The sequence below is a fragment of the Aquarana catesbeiana genome, linkage group LG06 (genome assembly GCF_042186555.1).
Source record: "Aquarana catesbeiana isolate 2022-GZ linkage group LG06, ASM4218655v1, whole genome shotgun sequence".
In the NCBI taxonomy this organism is placed as follows: Eukaryota; Metazoa; Chordata; class Amphibia; order Anura; family Ranidae; genus Aquarana; species Aquarana catesbeiana.
Window position 1 is genome coordinate 348,670,362 of NC_133329.1, and position 12,185 is coordinate 348,682,546.

The window sequence follows — 12,185 nt, forward strand, 5'->3', positions numbered from 1 at the left end:
TTGAATAGTATCCACAGTACCACTTTGTGTTGATACAGTTATTATTTACAATCCCCAATGGTTCAACGGATCAGACAAGCTGTTCTGGGTAAGCTTTGTGTGTTCTTAGTCATGTAGGGCCAAGCATAAGTGCCTGTCTATCCAAGCCTTAGCTGTGCTGCAGAGGCTCAGGGTCAAAAAAGACACTGGACCTACAAAACCATCCTCTCGTGTGTCTTTACAAAATATAGAATACAATATAAAAATACTGTTTTATTGCCTTCTAATACCTTAGCTGAATAGTGAATGTATTATATAGATGCATATATATTCATTGTAAATAGATTTCATTTTCTATACTCTATATGATTGTTTAAGGTAAGCCCTTGCAACCCGATTTACTAGTAATTATTGCAAAGCCCAGTGATGGTGAACCTTGGCACCCCAGATGATTTGGAACTACATTTCCCATGATGCTGAACTACACTGCAGAGTACATGAGCATGATGGGAAATGTAGTTCCAAAACATCTGGGGTGCCAAGGTTCGCCATCACTGGCATAGCCCAACCCAAGGCATGCAGGTATGCTGAACTCTCTTCACCTGATACCTGTGAATTAGATTGATTCAAGCAACAACTAGGTGGTCTGTGGGTTTTAGCTTTCTTTAATGGTCTCTAGTGCATCCTTGCCACAATATGTAATAATAAAGAATTTTGGGTACATTTAACTAAATGGTATAGGTGGTATACCCTTATCATGTTTTATACTCTATGGAAATAAATAGACAAAAATATTTTGTAATTAAGGATATAACAACTGAGGTAAACATAACATCTACTAGGTATGCCAAGAAATTACAATGGAGACTCCTCATACCTAATGCTGAAACTTTTAAAGGGTATTTTTTATTCACCGTAAAATCCTTTTCTTAAATAGTTCTTTGGGGTTCAGAGTACATCTATAGGCATAAGCATGTCCCCTTAAAGGATGTTCACCAGTCAGAGATGGCTCTTCCCCTTGGAAGGCTTTGGTAGACAGAATCATATTTATTTATATGATATATTTATCATATTGTTCTAATGCTTTTGGCCTTTGCCAGTTTTGTTTGCATTGGGTTACAGATCATTCAGGTCATTAGATTATTCAGTACAGAACTCCTGATTTTTGTTATGTCCTCAATGAACATTTTAAGAAGACGGAATGTACAAAGTAATTTGTCCTTTCACCTTATGCATAATGGACCGGATGGTAATTTTGCATATCTGGGAAAGGGAAGCCCGATGACAAAAAAACAAAACAAGATGTACTCACTGCACTTGCGGAATGAACAGCGGAAGGGTCTTCATGAAGTGCCCTGCAGGGGGTATTTCTCACAGTAAACCTCTGGCTTTGGTGACCCAATGTGATTCTCTTGCAAGGCTAGAAGATTCAAAGGCTCCAAATAGAAGCAACAAATCTGACTAAGCTAAAACTATGCAGGGAGGTATAGTTTGTAAGGTGGAGTGCCCCTTGCTTATGTTTCTTTCCTCGTTGGGGCAGCACTTATACCCCAAGGCCTGCGGTGTCTCCGAATGAAGGTTTGGAGCAAATATTTTATTATTGTTATATGGTGTTTAAAAGTGGCGTCTGGGGGTATATTTTTTTTTGCGTGAAACCCCCCCCCCCCGGGTCAGTCGGTCGTCACCCCTGGATTCCCCTGTGTCTCCTCCTCGGCACCACGGCGGCCATGCGTCTCCTCCCTCCTCCTCGGCCAATGGGATCGCTTCTCGTTTCGGCCAATCGGGAACCGGGTCTCGTGACCCACTTCCAGATTGGCTGGGAGGAGAATCAGCATGACAATAGCGGATAGTGCTCTGCGCCCCGAGCTAACCCTTTTCTAAAGCCTATTAGAGCCTCAGGCTCCAATCACCTGCTTCGAAAAAATTAAAAATAAAAACCCCATTGGAATCCATGCATCCGGTGCCTCACATGTAGATTAGGGGGCTGGACGCATGGATAGGGGGGCAGTGCCCCTGCGCCCTGCATTATGGGCCGCCAATGGTGTTTAATATTTTTAACTCTGTTTTATAAATCAATGTTGTTTTATATACACAAGAATGTTATATACCATCTGCTTATGTATTTCTTTACATTATTGAGTTAGTTAATTCACAATGAACCATAAGCGGAGAATTAGCCCAAGGGTCCCAAAGCTATTTAGACTTCTACAAAGCTTTGAACAGGAGAATCTGGATGCCGCACACCGGATGAAGTTGAAAAAATGTCTTTATTATAAAAATTGGATCATCAAAAATACAAGACAATCTGGCAGAATGTACAGACTCAGCTGACGCGTTTCGCACTCCTGGTTGAGTGCTTACTCATAGCTATGAGTAAGCACTCAACCAGGAGTGTGAAACGTGTCAGCTAAGTCTGTACATTCTGCCAGATTGTCTTGTATTTTTGATGATCCAATTTTTATAATAAAGACATTTTTTCAACTTCATCCGGTGTGCGGCATCCAGATTCTCCCGTTCAAAGCTTTGCTCCTCCTTGCATTTAGCCAGCACCTGGGACTCTTCACCTCTGAACGATTCACATTAATTATACACCTGGGTTTGGATCTACCTGAGCGGTGAAACACTTTCTTTGTTTCGATAGACTTCTACAAAGCTTTGTACAAAGGTGATATAAAGGGAGACTTTGATTAACTGTAGCCAGGCTGGTATAATGGGCAAATTTTCTTTTAAGAGCAATTAGCTTAAGGCTCCATGCACACTGAAGCTCATAAACAGCTGTTTTTGGGAGTTTGGGTGTTTTTTTTAACAGCCCATAAACTCTCCTCTATGTTATCCTATGTGTCCATGCACACATGGAAGTTTTTGGATGTTTATCAGCAGTGGAGTTTATGGTCTGTTGTCTGAAAGCCCTAAAATCACTCAGAAATGTGTCTCCCCAGCGTTTAATGTTTTTGATCCATTGAAATAATAATAAAAATTTTTTTTTTTCCTTAAAAAAAAAAAAAACGCTAAAAAAGCCTAACGCGGAAAAACGCTAAGAAAACATTACTAAATGCTATTGAAAAAACATTAAAAAAACGTTGAAAGACTCACTGCAAAGCTACTGGCGTTTTTATAATGTTATTTTAACGTCCAGTGTGTATGGAGCCTTAAGGTGTAAAAATAAAATAGATGAACAAGCAGTCTGAAGCATTTATGGGGATATTCAGTCAAAGTGCTCATTTTTTAAGTAACTGGATACATTTTTCCTTTTTTTAGCTTTGTCCCTGGCCACCTCTCATATCAAGAAACCCTATAGTTGTGATTTACGTTTAAGGCCTCATGCACGCAGGGTGTTTGGCTCCTGTGGATAAGATTCTGTTGTTTTTTTTTGTGCTAATGGAAGGCACAGGCGCACTGTCCGTCCCTACTGTCAACAGCCTGTAAAACTCTATGACAGCCTGAAAGCTGCTGGGGCTGGAAAGGTGTGGATGATGCACTGAGCGGTACTAACATTAAGGGCTGATTTTGTTTTCTTTCTTTTTCCCTATATTTTTACCAGGTGATCCTGACAGTAACCCACTTCCTGTTGTAGGGTGACAACACTCACTCACCTAATATTTGGAGGATCAGCACTGTCATAACCACTTCAGCCTCTGTAACAAAGCGGTACATTGCGGGGGGGGGTTAAAGTGGTTTTCCCGGGATGATGCCTGCAGCAACAGGCATCATACTATTTGTTTGTTTGTTTTCTGAAAAAATGAGTATTTAGTCACTTTCTGTTTAGCCAGGATGTAAACAAGCCATTACTGGCTTGGGAAAGAATCGGATCAAACCGATCTTGGTTTCATCTAATGCCTTTAAGGGTAGAGGCGAGATCTGGGGTCTAATAGACCCCAGTTCTCCCAGTAAAGAGTACCTGTCACTGCCCATAATATCACAAGGGATGTTGTTCATCCCTTTTTAAAGAGACAGTGCAAAAAAATATATAAATAAATAAATGAAAAAAAATGTAAAGTTCCCCCGTGTTAGCGCACAAAGGTGAACGCACGCTTCGGTCCCGCATGCGCAAACAGCAATCGCACCACACATGTGAGGTATCACCACGGACATCAGAGCAAGAGCAATAATTCTAGCACCATATCGCCTGTGTAAATCTAAAGTGGTAACCTGTAAAGACTTTACAGCATCGCCTATGGATAATTTAATGTACCGTAGTTTGTCACCGATCCACAGATGTGTGCAATTTTAAAGCATGACCTGTTTGATGTCTGTTTATTTGGTGTAACACCATCTTTTATATATTAAACGCTGCACAAATACCACGTGACATGAAAAATTACAACGCCCACCATTTCATTCTCTAGGGCCTCTGCTTAAAAAATGATAGTGTTTGGGGGTTCTAAGTATTTTTCCAAAAAAAATGATAATTTTTACATACTGTAAGAAGTGTCAGAATAGGCCTAGAGCTAAAGTGGTTAATCCACAAAACACCTCCACTTCTACTCGTCCCCATAACACGGGGGGATGTTCTGTAGATGACAGAAAATAACGCTTTTTTAAGATTTCAGTGCAGCTAAGGCAGTTCACTCAGGAAGATACAAGCTCACTGGATTTCTGGAAGGATCAACAGGTTTTTTGGTGTTTTTTTGCTCCTATCGACCAGCCAGACAGTACAAAAATATTTTCAATGGTATATTTATCTGACCAAACGCAAAAATACGAAAAATACTTGTTAAGATTTACATACATTTTAACAACAAAACAAAAAGGATCAGACCTACCACTTGAAGTAAAGCAAGATATCCTGCTCCAACATTGTCAAAGTTCACTTTGACATTCCTCCAGCGGGCATCTTTAGTGGTGTTACTGATATGAAAGCAGTCACTGCGGTTGTCAACTTCAGTTATAGGGAACATGACACCGGATGTAGTATTATCACAGTAATAAAATTTACCCGCAAACAGATTCACTCCCATTATGCTAAATATCAGCCAGAATATAAGGCAGACCAGGAGCACATTCATGATGGAAGGTATGGCACCAATTAAAGCATTCACAACCACCTGAAAGATCAAGGAATGGTTAAAAAACATTATTGTATAAAACATAATATTAACAATGCAAAGAAAAAAGACTTTTCAATGTAAACTTTTCAAAGCTGCTCCTTATCCCAACCTCATACTAGATTTTGCACACACCAAAAAGATGCAAAGCCTTGCACAATCCTATCTCAGGTATTATTTGTGGACAAATATTTTCCTATGCAACGTTTAATGATTCCAATGAAAACACAACTGTATTTATTGATGTTTTTAGATTTGTCTGCCATTCTGATTGAAAGTGAGAGGACTGACAAACTTTAATAAACGATCTAAAATTTTCCAGTATTATCTAAAGCAGTAACCCTCTGCCTGCCTCTATGCAGCCCACAGGGCACTTATTCCTTTCAATGGCACCAAATATGAGGCAGAGGCACTATTCCTTTTACTAAAGCTAACAATTGGGCACTGTTCCTTTCAATGGTACCAATCATGGTGCACTTTTCCTTTTACTGGCTCAAACGGTGGAGTATTATTCCTCCTTCCACAGACCGTGTTATGCCCCGTACACACGGTCGTACTTTGTTCGGACATTCCGACAACAAAATCCTAGGATTTTTTCCGACGGATGTTGGCTCAAACTTGTTTTGCCTACACACGGTCGCACAAAGTTGTCGTAATTTCCGATCGCCAACAACCCGGTGACGTACACCACGTACGACGAGACTAGAAAAGGCCGGTTCAGAACCAAGCGCGGCACCCTTTGGGCTCCTTTTGCTAATCTCGTGTTAGTAAAAGTTTGGTGAGAGACGATTTGCGCTTTTTCAGACTCGTGGCTTTCAGATCGTTTTCTGCCGTTCAGTTTGTGCTTGTGGGTTTGTATCTGCTCTTCAGTGCGTGCAAACAAGTTCCGCGTGACTTTAAGTAGTCATTGTATTCTTGTTCGTTCGTTACTGGTTTTCAGGTCGCTCTTCACAGGCCTTGCTGTTCTTCAGTGCGTTCTGTTACGTTGTTCTGAGCAGCCGACCGTTTTCTAGCCATGTTTCGTATGCGTACTCCTCGTAGAGTTCGTGCTGTGCGGGTGCTTGGTGTTGGGGTCCTAACCTTGACACAAGTCCAGTCCGTGAACAGGGTGGGGAGGAGTTCATGGACCAAGAATTGGTTGCTTCAGCTTGACCAGTTCTCTCATATGCCTTTGCTCCGTGAGATCCGTGAGAATAATCCTGATGATTTCAGGAACTTTCTCAGGATGACGGACCCCGTGTTTCACCGTTTGTTGGCTTCGCTGACCCCCTATATCAGCAGGCAGGATACCTGCATGAGGCAAGCCATCACTCCGGAGCAGAGGTTGGTCGCTACCTTGCGGTATTTGGCCACAGGGAGAAGCCTACAGGACCTCAAGTTCTCAACAGGCATCTCCCCCCAGGCTCTGGGGATCATTATCCCAGAGACCTGTTCTGCCATCATACAGGTCCTGCAGAAGGAGTATATGAAGGTAAGATTTTTATCCTTTTATATCATATTTTATTGTCTTTAATGTTTGATAATATATTGTATTTCTTCCCTCATTCCCTAATTACCATGATTGTAATATGCTGTGAATGTCCCCTTTGTCCTCATGCATGCTGGATTGTTATGTAATTATTATGTTAGGTCCTTCATACATATTTGCCCTTCAATAACCTCTCCAGCATGGTGTCTCCTGCCCTATATTCACCTCATGTAGTCACTTAACAATGTATTTTATCAGACTCTATAGTAGTGCTTTACCCCAAACACCCCCTAAAATGTTTGGAAATGTTTTTTTGATTTAAATTCAGGCAGAGTGCCAGAGGCTTTTTTTTGTGGTGTCCCCCAATTTTTTTTAACCCTCCCTCCCCCAACTGCTAAGTCAGCTGATCCCAATTCTCTATCCTCAATCATCTATCTGCTGACTTTGCCAAACCCATACACACTATAACCATCTCTTTACTGGTCAGATGTATGGATGAATTCCCCAAAGCATGTAGTGCAAGGGCCTGCCTGTATACTTTCCAATGGTACTGTTTAAAGTTTTGTTATTCTATTATTCTCTTGATAGGTAATAGCAGAATGTCCAAATGTCCTCAAATGTGTACAGTGTGTATTTATATCTTTGTATTCTGACACTTCTTACCTGTCCAGTGGGCTGCCAATAGTGTAACTAAGGAGGGTCTGTTACAAGTAATACCCTGTATTTAGGCATTCATCTCTCAATGAAGTGAAGAGGGTTACCTGTCCAAGAGTCCCCCCCCCTATAATGTTAGAAAAGGCCCATGAGAGGGGGGGAGGGGGAATATGATAGGTGTACCTTATACTTTGGCCTTGTTAAATTCCCCTTAGTAAATGCTATCTGGAGGTTGCCCCATAATGTTTGTGTCTAATCTGCTTGCCATGTATCTTTGAAAAAATAGTAATGTTTATTGTTTTTTCCTCAACAGTTTCCTTCAACGCCACAGGAATGGCAGACTGTGGCCTCCCACTTTGCCCAGCGGTGGGACTTTCCTAACTGCGGAGGGGCAATTGATGGGAAACACGTCCACATCGTCCCACCACCCAACTCGGGGTCGTACTATTATAATTACAAAGGGTTTAATAGTATAGTGATGTTGGCGGTGGTGTCGGCTAATTACGAGTTCTTGTATGTGGACGTGGGGAAGAATGGCCGGATGTCCGATGGTGGAGTGATCGCCCAGACGGAGTTCTACAGGCGTCTCCAGAATGGCAGCTTGGACTTGCCACCTCCAGAGGACGATGTTGAAGGTCTCCCATTTGTGTTCGTTGCTGATGAAGCATTTGCGCTGGGGGACCACCTGATGCGGCCATTCCCGATGAGGACCCTCACCCCGGAACAGAGGGTTTTTAATTACCGGCTGGCCAGAGCCCGAAGAGTGGTGGAGAACACATTTGGAATCCTGGCCAGCCGGTTCCGATTATTTCTGACACCCATCCATATGGCAGAGTATAAACTGAACCATATAATACTTGCCTGCTGTGTTCTCCATAATTTTTTAAGAAAACATTCAGCCAACTATGCTGGCTCAGTTGGGCCTGAGGCCGGAATCCCTAATCCATCAACACTGACGGCGCTTGAAAGTGGCCGTCCTGGCTTGCCCTCCCTGAATGCCCGTGATGTCCGGTTACGCTACCTGGAGTTCTTTGCGGGTAGGGGGGCTATCAATATGCCAGACAATCTGTGACACCTTTTTCAAATAAAAAACAACCAAAAGAAATTCTTTGTGGACATTTACTGCTTGTGTTTGTTTTAGCTGACCCTTACAGAAATGTGTTGAGTGCAGAAAATGTCGTGATTGGGTAACCTTATAAAAAACAGTGTTGGCTGGTACTTCCTAAATGCCAAAACACATTTCACTACAAGTGCACTTGCAACTGCACTGAACCTGCACTTGTAGTGCAAAGTGTATTTGCCCTTAGGAAATAACCCCCATTTTTGCATAAAACAGCAATTACATCATCCCAAAAGTGTTGTAGTGTTGAGACAATAATCCACACATTCTTGAGTAAGGCACTTTTTTATACCTGCACAATCACATGTGCATTTCACAAAGGTTTTTAAAACAAACCAACATGTTTGTTGTATAACAATGTTTGCAGTAGCATTCTCAAAAATCGAAATATCCTTACAAAGTTCACATATGGTAAAACCTGAAGGCTATATCAGACATGAGTATTTAGGAACTGTGTTTGATATAGCGTTCAGATGGGGGGAAATCACCCCTGGAAAAGCCAAATTTGGAAGATGCACACCAATTTACGAATGTCAACATGTGCTATCTGCCATCAGGGGGAATCAAGGGACGTGTTTTGGGGGAGCAAGCCCTTCCTCAATGCGACTTTATAATTGAGGAAGGGGTTGCACCCCCAAAACGCGTCCATTGATCTCCCGTGATGGCAGATAGCACATGTTGGCACACTGTGTGCATCCTCCAAATTTGGCTTTTCTAAACATTGTAAAAATTTTCGTAAGATAAAACAGGTAATTTTGTGGGGTTTAATTTCGCCCCAAAACATCAATGATGTTATTATTTTTTTTAATAACATCAGTGATTTGTTGCTGGATGTTTTGCAATTGGAGATTACACCCCATGATCTCCCCGATGAGTATCTGGGCACTTTCAGATGTAAAGCGTTCTGGATCACGATCACCTAAAAAGAGATAAAGAACAAAAAAAAGGTCTCAAAAATCTGCCACCATCCATCTCTTTTACCTGAGCCTGTGGTCTCAGACACTCACCTGTTGTGGTGCCAATCTCCACCACGTCTTCTTCTTCCTCCTGCTCAGCTTCTTGGGTTGGTATTTCCCCTTCTTCCAGAGGTGGGGGGCTCTGGTCTCCTCAGATGAGGGGTGTCCGAGTCTTTTCTCCCCTATGTAGAACAAAAATGGTATAATTAGCACACAGATATTTGATGGCAGAACTAGAAATAGGAAACATTGCTTGGAAGTGGGGTACAATTGTCTATTTTAGCAGAGTTCCAAGATGTATCTTTTTTAGTGTCCTTTGTCAAGCTGCAATACTTTACCTGTTTGGTACAAGCTTCACAGATGGAGACCCCCCTATAGTATACACTGGAGCACCTGTGTGCCCCCCTAATAAAAATGGTGTTCATGTGTCCCACACTAGTGCTCCAGTGTCCAGATGTGAAAACAGCTGCTCACTGTCCTCTCCTTACACACAATCTAGTTGGCATTTCATTCTAGTAACAAACCCATCTACACAAACAAATATTTGGCATCCAAGTAGGCCCCCAAAAATGTGTGAAAATGCATATGGCCTAAACAATGGTGTTCTAGAGGCCGAAAGAAAAATGTTTGATACGAACGAATAATGGGCACATGAACATTAAAGTTGCCCTTTTTAAACGTTACAATTAATAAAAGCATATGGAGCAGAACGAACGTAATAAAGACAGAAAGAATATGAACACAGCACAACTACTTACTTTTTTGCAGCACTCTCCGGATCTTTCGGTACTGCTCTGGCTCTCTCAACTTCAGGTCCGACCACCGCTTCCTGAGCTGATCTTTAGATCTTCGTACCCCGAAATTCCTCTCAAGACTCCTGACCACTTTTGCCATGATCTTGGCCTTTCGGATGTTGGGGTTGGGGTAAGGCCCATATTTTCCATCATAGTCGGACTTCCCCATGATGTCGACCATCTCCAACATCTCCCCAAACGACATATTTGTGGCCTTAAAACGTCTCCTTCTGGATCGGGACGTGCCTGGATCCGGGCTTTCCTCCTCCTCCTCCTCGTTGCTAGAATTAGCATGCACCTGCTGTAACTCCGCCATCATGCTCTTCACCCACTGCGCCGAACGAAAAGGGGCGGGGAATAGACTAGAAAGAACCTCAGGGGCGGGCGGAGTTACACGCATGCGCAGTGTGTATAAAGCGTAACACGCGTGCGTATTACGTACGATCTGTGAGCGGAGGAAGGAGCATTGGACACGCCGATCGTAAGAACGAAGGTAAGAGACAAACTTGTGCCTATACTGCTTCTAGATTGAGGCCTATATTGTTACAAGATTAGGAGAGTTTTGTCTGACATTAGGCTTTGCCTTGTGTTGTGTCTTGCAGTGAACATGGATATCTTAATGAGAGATACTGACTTCATGTCAGTATTCATAGATATGCTAAGTGAGCTGCCCTGTCTGTGGGAGATTACCCACCCCCATTTCAAGAACCAAGCAAAGAGGAAGGCAGCACTGGAGCAATTGTGTGAAATTGTGAAGCAGGTGATCCCCACGGCAGACATCACTTATTTAAAGATTTTCATTGGTGGCCTGAGGAGCACATATCTGAGGGAGCGCAAGAAAGTCCTGGATTCACAGAGATCCGGAGCAGCAGATGACATCTATGTCCCCAGGATGTTGTACTATGACAGGCTGCACTTTCTGGCAGGCCAGACTGAACCCAGGCCATCCCTCTCCAGTCTATCTTCCACGCTTCCTTCCCCCCCGGCTGAGGCTTCTGACGCCCAACCTGGACCTTCCAGGCCATATGTGGAGGAGCCCAGATTGAGCCAGGTATAGCATTCCTCTAAATATTTCTGCTTGTCCAATCAATGATGTTAACTAGATGTTAGTTGGGAGTACTAATTTAGGATTGTGATTGATGATGCAAAAACTAAAACCATGTCCCTTTTTCATACACAGGGAAGTCTCAGCCAGGAGGTGGCCGGGCCAAGCCGGCTGGCTGATATCAAGGTCCCTCCACCCCCCCTGAAAACAGAAAGTGGCAGTAGGACGAGTACCCTAGAGGAGGCGGCTATAGCATTCTTTTGGAGGGCTACAGAGGTCCTGGGAGCACCCCACACCATGCAGGAGAACATTGCTGCATTCATAGCATATAAAATGCAGAGGATGGAGGAGGGCCAAAAAGCCATGTGTGAGGCCCTCATATCAGAGGCTCTGGAGAAAGGTATGAGGGGCCAAATTACACCTCACACACATCTTTGGGATGGTCCTCCTCCTCCTCCTGCAGGTCCTCCTCCTCCTCCTCCCTCTCCTCCAGGTCCTCCCAGTCCTCCTCCAGGTCCTCCCAGTCCTCCTCCTCCTCCTCCTCCAGGTCCTACTCCTCCTCCTGCCACATCTCCAACTGCACAGCCACAGCCCGGAAGGAAGCGTGGAAGGAAGACTAGACAGTGCTTGCCCTGGGTTCAGTCTGGTCGGCCAAAAAATGCAGCCTCTTGTGGTAAAACAGCCTGGGGACACAGATGTCATCTGCTGCTATCCGGATCTCTGCGAATTCTGGACCAGACTGCCCTCCCTTACATATGGACTCCTCAGGCCACCAATTTTGATGTTTAAGAATTGATGTCTGCCGTGGGGGTCCCAGGCTTCGCTAATTTCTCATGTTGAGCCAGTGTTGCCTTCCTCTTTGTTTGGTTCTGATCCCTTAATAAAGGATTTTTGTTTTGAATTATACTCTCCTATGTGTTTTACTTCAAAAATGACAGTTGGTTTGTGAGGATTCAGGTACATTTCAAATATACAATGTGAAATGAACAAGGGACACCAACAACAAACAATCTCCTGGAGATTAAATAATACAAGATATCAATGGTGTTGGGGTAACCTGACACACAAAACACACACAAAAATATTCTGGAGTAAAAATAAAAATAACATTGAACAAAGATCAG

The 12,185-nt window shown here is 43.1% G+C and overlaps 1 protein-coding gene across 4 annotated transcripts in view; it reads right to left on the minus strand.

Annotated features, from left to right (window-relative positions):
• LOC141147039 (sodium channel protein type 2 subunit alpha-like) overlaps positions 1–12,185 on the minus strand; it is a 265,941-nt gene that overhangs the window by 38,583 nt on the left and 215,173 nt on the right. For all 4 annotated transcript variants that reach the window (XM_073634017.1, XM_073634014.1, XM_073634015.1 and 1 more), the window contains one exon: positions 4,743–5,024. In XM_073634017.1, coding sequence (XP_073490118.1) covers positions 4,743–5,024 — 282 coding nt within the window. The remainder of the gene's footprint in view (positions 1–4,742; positions 5,025–12,185) is intronic.